The sequence below is a fragment of the Cervus canadensis genome, chromosome 3 (genome assembly GCF_019320065.1).
Source record: "Cervus canadensis isolate Bull #8, Minnesota chromosome 3, ASM1932006v1, whole genome shotgun sequence".
Classification (NCBI taxonomy): Eukaryota; Metazoa; Chordata; class Mammalia; order Artiodactyla; family Cervidae; genus Cervus; species Cervus canadensis.
Window position 1 is genome coordinate 4,087,521 of NC_057388.1, and position 19,331 is coordinate 4,106,851.

The 19,331-nt window shown below is 47.5% G+C and overlaps 1 protein-coding gene across 4 annotated transcripts in view; it reads left to right on the forward strand.

The window, feature by feature from the left end:
- COBL (cordon-bleu WH2 repeat protein) overlaps window positions 1–19,331 on the forward strand; it is a 300,577-nt gene that overhangs the window by 208,908 nt on the left and 72,338 nt on the right. For all 4 annotated transcript variants that reach the window (XM_043462499.1, XM_043462501.1, XM_043462500.1 and 1 more), the window contains 2 exons: window positions 14,461–14,599; window positions 17,394–17,609. In XM_043462499.1, the coding sequence (XP_043318434.1) occupies window positions 14,461–14,599; window positions 17,394–17,609 (355 nt within the window). The remainder of the gene's footprint in view (window positions 1–14,460; window positions 14,600–17,393; window positions 17,610–19,331) is intronic.

A 19,331-nucleotide genomic window follows, 5' to 3' on the forward strand; every position in this document is an offset into this window, starting at 1 on the left:
TGCTTGCTCACGCAGAACCAGTGCTGGTTTATGTGGGCATGTGTGCTGTCTCTCCACTTGTGTCCAGCCCTTTGCGACCCACTGTAGCCCACCAGGCTCCTCTGTCCATGGGATTCTCCAGGCAAGAGTACTGAACTGGGTTGCCATGCCTTGCTCCAGGGGATCTTCCCGTCCCAGGGATCGAACCCACATCTCTTACATCTCCTGCATTGGCAGGAAGCTTCTTTCTCACTAGCACCACCTGGGAATTCCCACTTTATTTGTAGTGACCAAAATTAAACGATGGCATCCCCGACTCAATGGACATGAGTGTGAGTGAACTCTGGGAGAGAGTGAAGGACAGGGAAGCCTGGTGTGCTGCAGTCCATAGGGTCGCAAAGATAGAGTTGGACATGACTTAGTGATTGGACAAAACAACAACAATATCTGACAGCAAGATTACCTTTTGAACTTAAGACTATACAGGTACTCTAAGATTGAGAGTCCCCACATATTATGTCATTGGTGACCATGGTGGATGTACTCTCTATGGTGGGACTTAGGAACCCCTGTAAGACAAGGACATGATGTCACCATCTCCTGGAATCCCCTCCCCAAATTCCCAGAAGGAAAGTCACAGGTTAGTACTAATACCTGAGCACTCTTTCTCCAGGGCTGTCTCACCTGGGGAAGGGTGTAGAGAAGAGGTGTTGAGACAACCCCCCCTGATGGCAGATCAGATCTGTTGAGTAGGCAGGATCTGAGGGCTCTGTCCTCAGGGGACATTGGAAGGGAAGCATCCTTGTGAAAATGCAAAGCTAAATAAATAGTAAACTGACAGAAACAAGCAAATCCCAAAGGAAACATGCCCTTGGGGTGTCAACTGAAAAATGATGCACAAACTGAAAGTTGAGAATTACATTTTATTCAGCAGATAAAACTGAGGACCGAAGCCTGGGACACAGCCTCTCAGATAATCCCAGAAGAGTTAACAGGTGGTGGGGCTGGATATATAGTGATTTTTGCAACAAAGACCAGGTAGTTGGAATATCAAAAGATTACTGTTACTTAGAGAAAAGCAGACATCTGAAGTTAAGGAATTTAGCACTTTTCTATGTATGGGAAGATGCAAGAGTCTGGGCTCACTGAAATCACCCTTTGGTATGCACCTCCACTATCTAGGGCTAGTATCCTGTGCTTTCTCATCCTGAGTCTCGGAGCCCACCATTGCGGGTGATGGTAGCTGCAGTGTCTGATGGTTTGATGGTGGGCATCCTGTCTCCAGGCAGAGTTCCCTTCAGGGCTCACCACTGGGGAGGTTATAACGTGATGGTTTGATGGCTGCAGCATCCTTTGTTTGGCACAACATTTTCTCACTAATGGCCTGGCCACAGCCAGCTCTGGGGACTTGCTAATTCCCCGAGTGAGGCACCTTGACCCAAAGCCCCACACTCTGAACTCTGTTTCCTCCCTGGCTGCTACTTCCCCTTCCCTCCCTGAAGGCATGACACCATGACCAGTGTCACTGCTGCCTGGGTTCTTCCATAATCTGTGCAGGTGCCCAGGTGAGAAGAACTGGGCCAGTGCAGCTGTGGGGGCACTGGCTTCGCGTCTCCTGGCAGGCAGGCTGGAGCTGCCCCAGGTGCCAACCCGATCCTCACTTCCCCTCTGGTCTGCTCCAGGACAGATTTCACGGCAAAGGTTCCCTCTGCCCAGAGCTCCCTGTCGGATCCCAGCCAGTTCCCTCAGCAGCTTCTGCCACAAGATTTTACTTTTGTTTTCACTGAAATCTACTTGACATGTAACACTGTGTGTATTTCAGGTGCCCCGTGTGCAGATTTGATACGTTTATATACTGTAATCTGATTGTAGCAACAGTCAGCACCTGTGTTCCCTCACATGCCTATCCTTTCTTTCTGGTGGGAAGAATCAAGATCTAGTGTTTCAGCAAGCTTGATGATTATCATACAATATTATTGTCTGTGATCGCTGTGCTAAGTACTAGGTCTCCAAGGCTTATTCATCTGCTCTCTGTAAGTTTGTTTCCTAAAACTGCCTCTCTCCTCTCCTGACATCGCAGCCTCTGGTCACCACCATTTTACTGTTTTTACAAGCTTGAGTTTTTAGATTCCACAAATTCTGAGTCATCTTACTTAGCACAGTGCCCTCAAGGCCCGTCCATGTTGTCCCAAGTGGCATCCACATGGCCAACAGGCAGACGTGTGAAAAGATGCTCAACATGACTAATGAGGGAAGTGCAAATCGGGACCACAGTCAGTATCACCTCACACTTGTCAGAAAGGCTGTTATCAAAAAGTCAGGAAATAACAAATGTTGGCCACAATGTGGAGAAGAGGGAACCCTGTGCTCTGTTGGTGGGAATGAAAAATGGTTAGCCACTATGGAAAGCATTATAGAGGCTTCTCTAAAAATTAAAAATAGAACTGCCCTGCAACCCAGAAATTCCACTTCTGGGTATATTCCCAAAGGAAATGAAATCAGTATATTGAAGAGATCTCTGCCCTCTTGGGCAGGACATGGGGCAGGAAGCATTTGCAGATTTCAGGCAGAGCATGACCTGCTTTGCTGTCCTGTGGAAGGATCTCGGGTGGGTGTGAGGAGGCCAGGCAGGGGCTGTGACGCTAGCTGAGAAATGATTGTGAGTTCAGGTGAGTAGTGACAGGGACACGGAGGAAGACTGGCCTCCATTGGAGGGGTGTGGACTATTCCAGGAAGATATGCAGCATCTGGCCCAGAACAGCTAGAAACAAGGAGTTACTGTTCCCCTGAGATGGAGGAGGCAGGGGGAGGAGCATGCTAGCAGTAAAGAATCCCCCTGCCAATGCAGGAGATGAAAGAGATGCAGGTTCTATCCCTGGGTCAGGAAGATCCTCTGGAGTAGAAAATGGCAACCCATTCCAGTATTCTTGCCTGGAGAATCCCATGGACAGAGGAGTCTGCTGGGCTACAGTCCATGGGGTCACAAAAAGTTGTACTCACCTAAAGCGACTGAACATCCATGCACACGGGGGAGGAGCGGGTCTGGGGAGAGAATCACGGGGTTGGTTTGGATGTGCACCTGCTCATGTCCAGGTGCTCTTGTCAGCAGGCATTTAGGTGTGTGACCCTGGAGCTCAGCGGAGTTCAGGACAAGCTGTGAACCTGGCAGTCTGCACAAAGGGGGCATTGACACCACCGAATATGGAAGAGACCACCTTGAAAATTCTCAGGAATAAAGGGAAGTGGCCAAGGGCTGCCCCTGGGGTGGGCTCAGTTGCCAGAAGTCCGAGGGGGAACATGTGGGCAAAAGACCCCCTGGAAATGTGCCCCCAGCCCCACTCCTGTTGACGCTGCTGCAGCTTAGCCCTGGTCCCACGCCCTGTGGCCCATCACCCCTGGGCAGCCCGCCCACCCCGTCTCTGCTCCGCACTGCGCTGGTCTAGATGCCCCACTCTCCCGGCGGGTGTCAGCGCCCTCCACACAGTGGTACTGTCCAGCCTCATCTGCCTGAGCTCTGCAACCTCTGACCCTCCTCATCCCTTCCTGCTCCATGCCACTGCGCCCCCTCAGGTTTCTCCAGCTCTCGAACAGCTTCCCAGAAACTTCCACCCTATACCAGCCTCATGAAAGTTAGGGCTTCTTAGGGTTTTGTCTTTTCCTTTCCTCCCTGACACTCTTCTTGGACAATTCCATCCATGCTTAGCTTCAGTGCCACTGCCATGCAAGTGTCTCAGTCGGATACCTCCAGCCTGTCCACAGGGAAGTCCCACAGACATGGCCAAAACCAGCCCCCTGTTTAGTTTGGTTTAGGGAAGCCCCCTGAACTATATCCCCACACATGCACCCTGGGCAAGGAGCAGCGCCATTGTCCATGAGACATTTGATCATTACCTACGTCCCTTCCAACAAAATCAGCCTCGAGGTCCCGTCCATCGTGCTCACCTCTTATTCTCAGTGCCAAGTGCAGTATCTGACACATAACAGGCTCCTACAAAGTCACCTATCCTCAGGGGAAAACAGGTATTGGTTTCATCATACAGATGCTTTTGGTTACAGCATTCACTAAGTTAATGGATATTTAGTATCCACCCAAAATATGCCAGGGACAATTGCCAGCACTAAGGAGATAGCAGCAAATCCAGCAAAGGGTCCACCTTCAAAACAGGGTATTGTGTCAGAGACCGCGGGCTGACCCCATGTATGTCCCCTTTTGTAAGCAGATGAAGTGTCAGAGAGCGGTCAGCTCTGTGGCCTTCAGCAGGTGACTGAGGCCCTCTAAACTCACTTCCCTTTTCTGGACAGTGAGACAGATATTCCCTCCACTGGGTTGTTTTGATGGCTAGACAGGGCAGCGGGGATGCACGGGAACTGAGTGCAGCATCTTCATCTCAGCACGTAAGCTGGGGTCACCAACACTCTCTCATTAGTCAAAGTGAGTCAGGTGGAATTGATCTTGAAAACATCATCCAGCTTCTGGTCCTCCGTGTTCTCACCTGTGAATGAAACAGCTAGAGTGCCAGCTCTAGAATTTTGTGTTCTTTGGTGCCCTTTGGTTTGTTTCCTGTTTCTTTAGCAAACACATATATATCACTTCCTAACAGCATTTCTGGCAGCTGGGACATTTCTGAGCACTCATGTGATACGTATGTGATGCCTTATGGTGCCCCGTGAGGTGGGCACTACTATTGTTCCGTTGAAAAGCAAAGCGCACGTCACAGAGAAATTAGTATCTGAGTGAGATGGGTAGCTGGCTTAGATTCTGTGTGACTCACAGCTCCCAGGGTGGCCTCACGTTTCTGCAGGAGGTCCTATCAGCACATGTAACCCCCAGAAACCTAACTAGGACACCTAACCACATTCTCTGAGGAGCCTGAAACTGAGACTGGGGTCCTTCCAGGTTTGATTCTGGATGTGACCTCCGGGTGTCCGGGTCCCACTGCGTTGTCCACCATTGGCTCGAGGGGTGATGAGAAGGGTCAGGAGGTGAAAGGTCTTAGTAGAAACTACCCATCAGTGAGGATGGCATTCTCTGTACTTTTCATGATATTAACATATTTAATCCTCCCTCCCAGTCACTAAAGAAACAATAAATATTTTCATCCCTGTTTTACAAGTGGAGGCACAGAGAGATTAAGCAGCTTATCTTACAGTGGAAGCCAAACTCTAACCCTGCTTTCTACCTCCAGGGTCCAAGCATGATCACCATGCTACGCTCTCCTCTTGCTGATATATTTTTCTACGCTGTTCTTATTCAAGTCTTTGTGATCATCCTCTTGAAAGCACAAGTGTATTTAGAGGAAAATTATACAGACTAATCATCACATAGAAGCAGTAGTTGAAATTTTAAATGAGAGCAACCTCATTATACCTTAATGTTGGCATCCTGGTGTCCCTGGAGAATGAGAACATGATCAAGAAATAAGTACCTTAGAATTTGGGTCCCCAGCCTCTGAGATCTAATGCCTGATGATCTGGTGTGGGGCTAATGTAATAATAATAGAAATGAAGTGCACAATAAATATAATGTGATTGAATCATCCTGAAACCTTCCCCAATCCCATCCGTGGAAAAATTGTCTTGCATAAAACTGGTCCCTGATGCCAAAAAGGTTAGGAACTGCTGCCCTAGATGACTGAGAATTTATCCCTTAAAGTAAAAATCTGTTCTGTTTAGATGTTATTTAAGCAGTTCCAAGGGAAATCTTTCTAGACTGCATCACTAGTTTTTCTGAATTCTCAGATGTGACACTGACTCTTCCCGGGAAACTCTGGATTTATTATTTATTGTTGTTGTTCAGTAACTAATTTGGGTCTAACTCTTTGCAATCCTGTGGACTGCAGCATCCCAGACTCCCCTGTTCTTCACTGTCTCTTGGAGTTTGCTCAAACTCATGCCCATTGAGCCAGTGATGCCATACATCCAACCATCTCATCCTCCATTGTCCCCTTCTCCTGCCCTCAATCTTTCCCAGCATTAGTCTTTTCCAGTGAGTCAGCTCTTCATATCAAATAGCCAAAGTATTGGAGCTTCAACTTCAGCATCAGTCCTTCCACTGAACATTCAGGGTTGATTTCCTTAAGGATTGACTGGTTTGATCTCCTTGCTGTCCAAGGGACTCTCAAGAGTCTCCAGCACCACAATTCAAAAGCATCAGTTCTTTGGTGCTCAGCCTTTATGGTCCAACTCTCACATCTGTGCATGACTGCTAGAAAAACCATAGCTTTGACTGTATGGATCTTTGTTGGCAAAGTGATGTTTACTGTTTAGACCAAGCTTGGCAGGAGCCTGGCAGGTGTGACAGGGCAGGAGCCTCCTGTTACTGATCACAGACATGAGCTGATAGCCAGCTCCTGCCTGGTTCTAAAAAGGTGAGGTTTCCAGCAGGCCAGACTTTCCCTGGATAAGCTGCTTCAGAGGGGGAAGGAAACATCAGTCACCACATCAGGTTTTCACATTCTGATGTGTGCTATTACTGGGTTTTGTTTGATGATAATATAGGTGCCTGCAGGTTTATAAAATAGTTGTCATTTGTGTTGTAAGCTCATTTCATCGCTTTGGGAGAAATGTAGAGCACATAACAAGACTAAGTCCAGACTGATTTAATAAAAACTATGAAAAAGTATACCAGGAAACTACATTAAAGTAATAAGAATTTTAAACATTTGAAATCAAGAAGCCCTTTCTTAGTTTGACCCTGGGTTAGAAAAGGGGGAGGTGGGGACTTGACAGGTTGAATTAAATAACTTTTATATTCCAAAAAAATGTAAAAAAAAAATACAGAAAAGTAAAAGACCAAAAGAAGCTAGGGAAAATATTCACAACATATATGTCATTTAGAGGATTGATACTGAGAAAAGGATAACACCACAGTAGGGAGAAAACAGCTTACTGGACATGAACTTTCTCTTTCTCATACACAAAAGTAAAGAGTAATCATTAACAAATGCTACCCTAGCATTTAAAGAATGTAGATCTAAAAAATTAATTAGGATACTTTTCATTGACTCTGATAAAAACCAGAATGGTTATCTTGGTTCTGTTGTTGAGTGGGGTGGGGAGAAAGTGGAGCGTTAGTGAGGGTGTAAACCATAATGCAGCCTTTGTGAAGGAAGGTTGGGCAACGTGTCTCCTGTTTTGTCTTTAACTTTATTTTATTGTGCTAAGAACCCTTAATATGAGACGCACCCCCTTAAACCATGACGTGTACCATGAGGCCCCTTTGACTCTGCGTGCACGCTTGTGCAACAGACACCTGGGGCTCACCCGCCTTGCCTGACTGAAATGCCTACTGATTAGTGACTCCCCGCCTCCCTTCCCCAGCCTCTGGCAACCACCAATCTCCCCTTTGATTCTATACATTTGCCTAGTGATTAGACCTCTGTGTACGCAGAATCATGCAGTGTTTGGCTTTCCAGGTCTGGCTTATTTCATGTAGCACAGCGTCTTCAGGGCTCATCTGTGCCATCACATGTTGAACAACGTCCTTCTTGTTTCATGACCGACTGCTCTTCCATTGTACGAAGGTACTACAGTTTCTTTACCTGTTCATCTGTCGATGGACATTTTGGTCATTTCCACATCCTGGCTATTGTGAACAATGCTGCAGTGAACACTGGAGCACTCACATCACTTTGAGATCCTGGTTTCAGTTCATTTGAAAACTGCATGGCCTGTGAGTCAGTGAGTTTATGGAGCTGTATTACAAGAGAACAAAATGGAAACAGATTAAATATGTGAGGAGCCTCTTTGCAAATTTATTCCAAATAGTTGTTGGAAAAATCGAAATGCCAAACCTTGAGGATAGGTAAACACACATGTGGTTCCTGCAGGGGTGGACCTTTCCCCTCCTCAGGACGTCAGAGAGATTCCCTACCCAGCAGTGGACAGTATCGCATGTGAAAAAGCAGTTTTCCTTCTGAGAGTGTGTTCTCATTTTAGTAAATATTCATAAATGTAGATACACAGAAAACAGGCTGAGGAGAAACACATCGATTTAATAGAGGTTGTCTTTTAGGGGTAGAGGTGAGGATTTTCACTTAGCATTTTATATGCCCCTCTATTATTTGAAATATTTTTAGTGATCATATATAGTCTTCATTTGTCAGAGTAAAAACAAGAGTATTTACATTTTGAATAAAAGGGAAATGAGAATACGGGGCCAGGGCTGTGTTGTACTTCAGGCGCTCATAAATCCCTTCTATAATATGCTCCATTTGTATAAAAAAATCCTACTTCATTCTTTCTTATATTCAATAAACATTTGATTCCTGAAGTGCAAAGGCAAGAAGCGAGAAATTGTGGCAATTCAGAGACTATAAATCACACCCTTTACTGTAGAGAACTCAAAGGCAAACAGAACTCAGGGGAGCAGGCATGGCAGCAGATGGCTGGAACCAGGGAGGGGAGCTAGGGGCTGACTTCTGAGTGAGGCTCTGCTCCTGCATCTGGGCAGGAAGAGGGGCTGACTGTCCCCCAGAGCACGCCAGGGGTCTTCCCTGAGAAGTGGCCTTAAGGAGTGAGGGAGATTTCAGCAGGGGCAAATGTAAGTGCTGGGAAAGGAAGGGCGTTCGAGGCAGAAAGCGCAGCTCGAGAAAAGGCAAGGACGCAAGGGCCCAGCTGGGCACAGCCGAGCCCACTCCCTGGAGCCGTCGATTCAACAGAAGAAAACGCTCCTGGTCTCCTTCTGTCACTGGTGCGTGCCTAGGGTGGAGCTTCCTGGCACCAAGGACACACGCTTGGAATGATGGATGGATGAGGTAATAGGAAGAGATATTTCCACTCAAAACTCTCAGAGCCCTATCTTCCAAACCAAGATCAAATCTCAACTCTGCCCACTTGTGAGCTGTCTGACCTTGGGCGAGCAATCTTTTACAAGCTTTAGTCTCTTCCTTTATAAAACAGAGATAGTGAAATTACCTCTCCCTGGGGGCCTCTGAGGTAGTTTTATAATATGCATTGGCACCCTTAGTAAATGTTTAATAAATTCTCATTGCTGCCAGTGTTAATATTATTTTCTATTAGCCTGTATATATTGGGCTTTAAACACCTAAACAAAGTTTTTGGCCAATCCAGTACTTTTGTTTAAACACCTTGAACTAACAAAAGCTCCAGAAAAAAGAAGAAGTTTTCCTATTAGATCTTGTCTTGGTTGGAGTCTCAGACCTTGCCAGACACTTTACAAAGGCGTTACCTTACTTGATCAGAAGTAGCGTGTGCCCGGAAAACACATGGTCTTCAGCCATTGTTGAAGGGCTGTGCTTCTATCCAGGAGAAGGGCAGCCGGGGGCAAAGCTGGGTCATCTTGGCAAAGGCTCAAGGAGTTTGATGCTTCTCCAAATCTTGTAACGAGGAGTGGGCCAGAACTTTCTTTCAATGGGGAAAAATTGCTTTTCCAAGCTGCTGAGCCAGAATCGCTTTCCTGATCCGTTTTTCTAATTATCTCCCACTTGATGCCGGCGCTCGGCAGAATCTAGAGTGAGTCGTCATTATACAGACGTCAGTGGGAGCTTAGCAGGCACTGATCAACCAGCGTGAACTCACAGAGGAGACTGTGTCCCAAGTCAGCCCCAAATTACAGCTCTGGGCAGCATTTCCAGCCAGAAGAAGATCATCTCATGTTACAGAATTCTCTCTCCTTCATTCGATGGTGGTCTTCAGTAGGTCAGGAACTCTATCTTTCCCACGTGTCCTCTGAAGTCACTGTCCTTCCAGTCACAGAACAGGGAACTAGCAATAGCTGGTGAATTAATGGAAAGAACAATTGAACAAGGGACACTGAACAAAATCTCTCATCATCTTTTAAGGAGAGATTGAGAAATGTGGACTAGAAAATCACACAGGCAGGCACATCCATAGTGTTTGAGCAATCATGATTAATGAATGGATGAATGTCAGCCCCGAAGGAAGAAAGCCAGGTACCAGAGCCGAGGCTGTCTGCCTTTCAGCATCATCTGCAGCTCAATGAAGGTGGAGGCAGGATTATGATAGTGCTGGTGGTGAGAGCAGGTGACCACCTCTGACCAGGGCCTTCCCGCTCAGGGTCTACTGAGGGCCCAGCTCACACACCCCACAGGCAACCAGACCCCAAGAAAACCATGGACATTAACAATATATAGACACTGATAGAACAGTGGAAAATTTGACAGCCGTTTATTTGAAAGAGTCTTGGTGCATTTATCCTGAGTTTGGGAGGTAACCACATGACAAAGATTCTTAAATTTGGGAAATCCATTTTTGAATCTGCTTTTCCTCCAGTCTTATGTGTGCCTTACCTAAGAGGTTATAGTCAAGGAATGTATCAGAAACTCAATAAAAGGAGAAGAAAAGAAAGGGGCACAAGGGAAAGATAAAGGACTTCTAGGAAGTTTAATTTGTCATCACTGAGATCACAATCTTAATATTCCTCCAGAGACAGAGGGTGTGAATTGAATGGACTGTGGCTGATGGAGTCCACAGTCCTGTCTCAGATTTCCTGCATTGGCAGGCAGGTTCATTAACAACAGCACCACCTAGGAAGCCTCAGAGAGTGTCCTAAAGATATGCATAGTTGGGGATTCCCCCAGTGAGCCAATCGGATTTCTGACCAGGCAACTCCAGGAAAGGTCATGAATGTTCACAGATCCTATCCACAAAAACACACTTATTTAGGAGCAGTTGGCCAAGTGCTTCCCTTGTAGCTCTGTTGGTAAAGAATCTTCCTGTAATGCAGGAGACCCAGGTTCAATCACTGGGTCAGGAAGATCCCCTGGAGAAGGAAATGGCAACCCACTCCAGTATCCTTGCCTGGAGAATCCCCATGGACAGAGGAGCCTGGTGGGCAACAGTCCATGGGGTCACAAAGAGCATACAGGACCAAGTGACTAGCACGTACACACCCACACAACAGAAGAAAATGAAAAGGAAGGCTTTTTACTGACGCATAGTCGAGTGACAATGCTGTGTCAGTTTCAGGTACTCAGCAAAGTGATTCAGGCATACACATAATATATCTGTTCTCTCAGGCTCTCTTCTGTTACAGACTGCTACAACATACTGAGTCCCCTGTGCTAAACAGTAGGTCCTTGTTGATTGGTTTACACAGATTAGTGGGTATTTGTCAACCCCACCTGCCTAGCTCATCTCTCCACCACTGTTCCCCTTTGGCAGCCACAAGCTTGTTTTCTTTATCTGTGAGTCTGTTTCTGTTTTGTAATAGATTCATTTGTATTGCATTTTAGATCCCACATATAAGTGATATTGCACGGTGTCTGTCTGACTTCACTTAGTGTGATCACCTCTACATCCATCCATGTTGCTGCAAATGGTGTTATTTCATTCGTTTATATGGCTGAGTAGGAAGATGTGTTTTTAAAGATATGAATTAACAGCCTCAGAGAGAAAAGAGAGTGTATCCAGGAAACAAGAAATGAACGTGTTTCAAAAAGATATAACAAAAAAAGAGTGCTTGGAGGTTAAAAATATAGTAGCCGAAAAGTTAAAAGCCAAAAGAGTTGGATAATGAAATAAAGGAGATTTCTAAGAGAGAGGGTAAAAAAGTTTTTTTTTTAATTAGTCAGGAATATTCAAACACAAGACAAATGAACCTATTTATGAACAGAAACAGACTCAATTTGCTGTACCGCAGAGATTAGCACATTGTAAATCAGCTTTGTTTCAATTAAAAAGGAAGAATACTCAAGAAAAATTAGGAAATTGATTTAGAGATCACAGTGTTGAAGTAATTGGAATCCTTAAAGAAAAAACAGAGAAAAGAAAAAATCTTTGAGGAATAGCACAAGAACGTTCTACTGAATCACAGGATGTATAGACCGCTAGAGTCTGTGGATGCCCCAGCAGAGGGTAAAGAGCAGTCTCACCCCAGGCATGCCTCAGGATGCCCATGACCTAAGGAGTGCGTGAATCCTCAGGCCTGCGGCAGGAAGAGGACGGACAACCAGCCTGGGGTGGGGTGTCCTCACTGCAGGGTTGCAGGCCGGAGGGGATGGGGTGAGCGCTGAGCATCCTGAGAGATTTCTTACCATCAGAGACCCCTCAGGCATTGCGCGGATGGCTCTGTGTAACAGAACGCAGACATTCTCAGATTTTCAAGACTGCAAAAATTCACCCCACATCCTTCTTGTCTCAGAAAGCTGATAGTCACCCTGCCCGGCTAAAATGAAGTGAATTTTTAAAAGGCATAGGATCCAGGGAACAAAGGATAAAATATCTGGGTAAACGAATTACCAGGAAACTCAGCAAAAAGAAAAAAGTTAGAAAACAAATCAGTTATCAAGTTTAGAGAAAACAAAAATTCGTCTAGAGACAAAGCATAGTCAAGATACACTTTGTATGTCTTGGTTAGAGAAACTTGCTCTTGAAGAAAACTTCTGTTTTCATAATTGTATCTACTATAACTCTATGTGGTTAACTAAATAGTGAATGTTAGTTTGATTCTTGTGCTCTAAAGTTTTTTAAAGATTTGAGAGGAAAAGTGTGTGTGTGGGGGGGCGGGGGGGCGGGCATTATGGGTCTGCATGTGCCCTGTGTCTGAGAACTTCTGGGGTAGGAAGCCAAAATCTAACATGGGGAAGATCCAGAAATAGCAGAATAAGCTTTTTATTTAGAAAAACAGGGTAAATGCTAAGTGAAAGAGAGTTTGAAGTGGCTGCTACTGGAGTGGGCAAGGAGCTGCACCTTTGACTAAGCTTTGTGGAACTCTTTGCCATTTTATGGCCATGTTTTTCATAAAGAGTTTGAAAGTTATAGGAGGTGGTTATAATATACTGTGGTAGAATAATAGAAAAAAATATGACTTTTAAAGGAAAGCAGAAAGTCCAGAAAAATGTATGTCATCTATTAGTAGTTAATCTGAGTGTCACTTAAAGGATTTTTCTTCCTTTTATAACTTAAAAAAAAATTGAGATATGTATTACTGATGAAGTTGTAGATTTTTACAGACACACTACACACACATACTTCACACACATACACACACTACACACATGCATACATATGCACACATTTGTTGTTGTTTAGTTACTCACTCACGTCTGACCCTTCTGCAGCCCCATGGGCTGTGGCCCACCAGGCACTTCGTTCATGGAATCCTCCAGGCAAGAATATTAGAGTGGGTTGCCATTTCCTATTCCAGGGGATCTTCCCAACCCAGGGAACTCCTGCATTGTAGACAGGTTCTTTACCACTGAGCCACACACCCATATACCACACACATACTTGAAGCGCCAGGTCTGGCCCACAAGAGGAGGTTGCCTTCCCTGGGAAGCAGAGCCATGTGCCCTGTCCTCTGGGAGCCTGCATGGATTAAAACAAGGGGCTCCAAGAGCAGGGCGGGAGGCCCAGCGGGTGGTGTCGGCTGCACCCCTCCCAGGATGAGCCCTCGAAGGACTGGGTGTCCCTGGATTTGGAGTCCGAGGCTTCTGTCGGCCCCCCAGTGCGGGAACCGTCCACACCCCCGCATGTGATGAAGTGCTCTTTATGCACATGTTCAGCAGTGACGGTGGCTGTACGGAAGCTTTGTCTGTGGCGAGGAGGAGAGGAGCGGTTTGCAGACTTTCAGAAACAGGGACCCAGAATCAGTCATTAGATTACTCCCTTACAGATGAAACAGATTTCCCCTTCAACAATGAGACCGGCTCCATCCTGACGAGATGCCTTCAGAAACCGAGCACTCATCACTGTTGAGTGTCCCAGAGAAGCTGAGTCTCCGAGCCAGGGGGTAGCATGGTGTCCCGTACACTGATGCTCTGGGTGGGGGCATCAGCTGTGAACGCTTGCTACCCTGGCTGCACGGGCAGGAGAGCCAGAGAAAGTCAGGCCAGGGCTGAGACCTGAGCTGCCCTCTGTCCCTGCAGGGGCACGTCCAGGGCCCTCGATAAACCTTCCAGAAGGAATAGTACTTTAGGGCATTTAAGTAAGAGCTCAGGAAGGCTTCCCAGGTGGCTCAGTGGTAAAGAATCCTCCTGACAGTGCAGGAGACTCAGGAGACAAGGGTTTGATTCCTGGGTCGGGAAGATCCCCTGGAGGAGGAAGTGGCAGCCCACTCAAGTATTCTTGCCTGGAGAATCCCATGGCCCGAGAAGCTTGGTGGGTTTCAGCCCATGGGGTCACAAAGAGTCAGACATGACTGAGCCACTGAGCGCACACACATACAAGAGCTGAGGATCCCCTTTTTCATATTGACACCGAGGGGAGATTTCCAAGTCTTCTGATTTGCCTGCAGCCCCTGGGAAATATAGGGCAGAGCTTCTGCCCTCTGCCACCTAGCGGTCTTGGGGGCATCTCTGAGCATCCCTGGACCCCCACAGGGCCACTCCCGGGCAACACAGCCAGTCCTCACATGCCTGCCTCCATTGCCCACACAGGGACTCCAGTGAGGGGACTGGCACCCTGCCAGCCCTCCTCGGGGTGCCCATCAGCCTGGCCAGCTCCTCCACGTACACGGCCGCCCGCACACTGACCCTTTGTCCTCCTTTGTGTTTGCAGATGTCTCTGGGGTCGCAGATGGACTTACAGAAGAAGAAGAGGCGGGCGCCAGCTCCCCCTCCACCGCAGCCCCCACCACCCAGCCCGCTGGTGCCGCCCCGCACGGAGGGCAGGGAGGAGGGCAGAAGGGGCAGGACGGGTGAGTGACCGTGTTTGCACGCCTCTGGCTGCTTGGCCTGCATCTTAGCGCTGCTACTCACCCCTGCAGTGGCCTCCTCCGGGATGGCATTAACCCGAAGAATATTTAGGCTAAAGAAAGAAAGTCTGGAAATAAACAGTCGTGAGTCATGTAATACCCTGCGGGCATTTTCTGGGGGTGGTGCAGGCATTTAGAAGGTGGGCCAGTGGGGAAAGGTGAGGGTGACTGAGGAGGCCCAGGAGGGGGCGCATGATGGAGAGCCCATGTGTGTGGCTGGGAGTCGGTGTCTGCTTGTGGAAGGCGATGAGTCCAAGGATGGAGCCCATGGATGATGCTGTGAAAGACTTTCGACCCAGGGGATTTATACATCAGGTTCCGTCATTTTTTGAGCACACTGTTTGAAACTGATCACCAGTTCTATAGCTTTCATATATGATATTCTTAGAGAAAAAGGGAACCCAAGTTAAAGAGGGTGCAATCATAATATAGTTTAAGAGGGTGCAATTATAATACCTGTGAGCAGAAAGACCTATTGGATCATAACATCCTGCTCCCATCCCTAGGTCCATGAGCCAGGGATTTTATTCTAAAATCACTCACCGTTTGTTATTTCATTTACGGAGGGACCAAGATAAGCCTCTGACACAAGTGCCTCAGCCCTCATTACAGGGTGTTGTTCAGTCTCCCGGGCACCCTCGTGGTCTGCCTTTGATCTCAAGGCTGCAGCACCCAAAGGGAAAACGTGCCCACTGTTAGCCCTAAAACTTTCATGAGAGCTACTTGGCTGTTTGTCAGCATTTTCCCCTGGTTAGTACCTTGCTTTTAATGTCTTAGTATTTCACAGCGTGGGGATTGACTTTTCTAAGGAGCTATAGCCTATATTTCACGTCAGTGCATCCTCTTTCCCAAAGGAAAAGCTATCTGATTTAAAGGAAATGTGATCAATAGCTCCTTCAAGTAATCCTGTTTTCTTTTTCTCTTAATAATGAGACCCCTATTCTGCCTTCCAAGCCTCCTCCTCACTCTTTTCATAAATGGATGATGAACTCAGATTGAGAGTTCCCTGTTGAAATTCTTAGAAGCATCCATGGTCAGGGTAGTGTGGATGTGTTGAGTCCAGCAAACCTTCTGGCCAGACCAGCCCATTTCAGCCCAAGGAAGGGCCTCCTGATGGAGCCTTGAAAGACCGAGGCCCATCTCTGACGAGCTTAGCGATTCTGGGCTGCTGGTACCCAAGTGGATCACAGGAGAAGGGAGATGGGATTTTAAAGTGAAAACTATGGTGATAGTTCCCTCTACAAAGAGGTGTGGATGGTAGTAACTGGGCATGAGTCTCTCTCTGGTCCATAAACTTGTTTGTGAGGATTAAGGAGGAGGCCAGAAGTTCCTTTCCTCCAGACAATAACTTTGAATAATTTTTGAGGTCAGGGGTCTTGGCCATTTCAAGGCAGACTTCCATCACCATCAGAAATCCCCATGAATTAAAAGTACAATATTGGCATCACAGGCAGAACTTTTAGCCAAAATCTTGGCTTTCGGTTAAAAGATAATGCTTTTAAAGTAAGTCCAAACCACAACAGAATATTCTGAGCTTTTTGTATCAGATCCCTAGGGATCAAAATGTTTTAAATGTTTGGCACTTGTGCTAAAGTAGCATTGCAGCTGGCTGGGTTTGGGTCTTGACCCAAATTTCTTGGTAAACAAAACCAAGCCTTCCAGTGGAGAGCCTCTTCATCTGCCTGCCTTGGGGTTGCTGCTGTCTTGTCTTATCAGGCCCTTAGCTGTGGGCCAGGCGAACCATACCCATTCAGACTGTCTTAGCAAATATAGCATTTTAGCCTATAGCAAAGAGCAGTCTATTTGCACTTTGAGAGAGGAAATGATATATAGCTATAGGAAAATTAATATTTTTCTGTGTCTAAAGAACTACGACCAAGAGAAGGAATAAATGGATATATCCCTTGAGGAAGAAATGAAGTCTCTTAATATTTTTATTAATAGTCTAATAAAGAGCATGAAGTATAGACTCTATTAATTACTAGAAGATTCTAAACTTTAGAGCTTGAAGAAACTATTTTTAAAATGAGTATAATGAGCACAACTTATGACACTAGGAACTCATATCATGTTGTTTTAAGTCATTGACTTTCAAAAATTTTATTAGCAGAAGATCATTTTCATAGAAAATTTTAAATAAATCCCCAATGTGAATAGATCAAGGAGGGTTGCTCTGATTGTCTGAGAGATCGACAGGAGTAAGGGACCCCACTTCTCTCCCTTTCTCCAGCCAAGGACCCTTTTTGAGACAAAGTTTGAAAGCTATTACCACAAACAAAGAGATTGATAGTGTAAATGAGCTTAAAGAGGGAAACAAAATTAGGGGGTTATTGAATCCACAATAGATGATAAATATAAGCAACAAGAATAAGCTTGGGTCCGGTGTGGGCGTGGCTGAATCTGGTGTGGGCGTATCCGGGTCCGGTGTGGGCGTGGCTGGGTCCCGTGCGGGTGTGGCTGGGTCCGCTGCGGGTGTGGCTGAATCCGGTGTGGGGTGTGTCTAGATCCAGTGCGGGTGTGTCTGGATCCGGTGTGGGGTGTGGCTGGGTCCGGTGTGGGGTGTGGCTGGGTCCGGTGTGGGCGTGTCCGGGTCCAGTGTGGGCGTGGCTGGGTCCGGTGCGGGCGTCTGGGGCCGTGAGTTTGTCCTGCGTGTGGGTGTGGCTGTGACATGCCTTCTGTGGGAGGCACAGAGCGGTGGGCTTCACCTTCTGAAGTGACCCCTGTTGATTCCATGTAGGTGTCGGCCGGCAGGTGCCACAGAAGCCCCCCCGAGGCGCCGCTCGGGGGCCCCCCCAGCTAGTGCTGCCCCCGCCCCCGCCCTACCCGCCTCCTGACGCGGACGCGGCCGAGCCTCCTCTCGGCGCTCCGGCAGAAGGCGCTGCTCCCGGGGAAGGCGGTGCGCCCGGGGAAGGCGCTGCTCCCGAGGCCTCCTGCCCAAGGCCCGCACCCGCACGTACGTGCCTCGTGTCCCCTCCATGTCGACGCCTCTCTCCCGTCTCTGGTGTCGGGGCTGGGTTTCCAGACTTTCCGTCCTTGCCTGGGGATGTGTGTGCCTCTCCCCTCCGGCTTTCCTCTCTAAACGCTCGACGCAGTGTGTCTGGTTAACAGTGAACGCACTCTGGATGCCAGGCAGGCACCCGTGTAACATTATTTAACCCGTTAATCATTCATAGGATGAGATGGTTGGATGGCATCACTGACTCGCTGGAAATGGGTTTGGGTGGACTCCGGGAGTTGGTGATGGACGGGGAGGCCTGGCGTGCTGTGGTTCATGGGGTCGCAAAGAGTCGGACACGACTGAGCGACTGAACTGAACTGAAATTATTCATGATGCGGTTAGACTTCAGCCAAAACTGTATCCTGTGGGCCGAGGCAGCCAGCCGGGAGCAGAGAAATGTTCCTCGAGTTAGAACCGGCCTCAGAATGCTCGCCGTTGGCCAGGTCAGCGCAGCACAGCGATGATGCGATCCTACACGTTGTGCTGGTGAGCCCAGCTGCGGCCGGCTGTGAATGCCGGTGGGCAGGGGGCTGTGCTGCAGAGGTAGAGGGGGACTTACCCACTAGCGTCTGTGAACCCGGTGGCCAAGCGTTAGTGCTGGGGAAGAGGAGGCTGAGGCCCCAGGAGGGAAACCAGCTTGATTTGAGTCTAGCAACAGCCAGAATGGAAGGCTGGTTTTCTTTCTGCTTCCTGTCACACCCTGTCTGAGATCAGGCTTTCTTAATCATTTCCTGGGATTTCTTTTGAATTTTGACAAACATCATGTAGAGCATCCCTGCATCCAGACAGGCCTAATTTCTTTATATATACCTCAGATACATACAGGATCCCCTGGTGCCTCAGTGGTAAAGAATCCCCCTGCCAATGCAGGAGACGCGGGTTTGATCCCTAGGTCAGTAAGATCCTTTGAAGAAGGAAATGGCAACCCACTGCAGTGTTCTTGCCTGAGAAATCCCATGGACAGAGGAGCCCGGTGGCCCCATGCAGTCCATGGGGCTGCAGAGAGTCAGATGTGACTTAGTGACTAAAGCACAGTAACACACACACACACAGAGGGCATCGTCCATATATTGAGCCTGTGTGTGTCCCTACTTCAGGACTTCTGAGCTATGAAGGATGTGTTTTTATAAACCAGGTACCCAGGTACCCTCCAGTGTTGCATTTTCCCAAGAGCATAATGTCTCTGTGCGTTCCACCCGGGGAGCAGCTGATGTCTACGTCCCAAATGAGCTCTGCAGCCCTCTGGTTAGGAAGTTCATCCTTTTCCACCCTCTGACCACTTGATCTTTTTCTATCTTCCTTGGAAATGACAGCTAGCTCCCTGCCAGCTTCTGGGTAGAGAAGATAATTGTTGAATCACTTACCAACTTTCTCTAGGCAAAATAATCCTGATTCATTTTATCTCTTTTCACAAAAGACTTCTTTTTCATCCTCAAAATACGTTTGATCATCTTGATGTTGGACCTGCTTCCAAATGCAAATGAAGTTTGTAGGGGATTCAAAAATGGAGGATTAGACAGATGAGTCAGAAAGATGACAACCGAGGCTTGGACAGCTCTGGGGCTGTTTCATCTCTGAAGAGGGTGGGTTTGAAGCTCCGCAGGCCAAGGCCCAAGCTTTCAGTGGCTGCTCCTGTGGCTGCCATCCTCACCTCCATGAATCGTCCTCCCTGGGGAG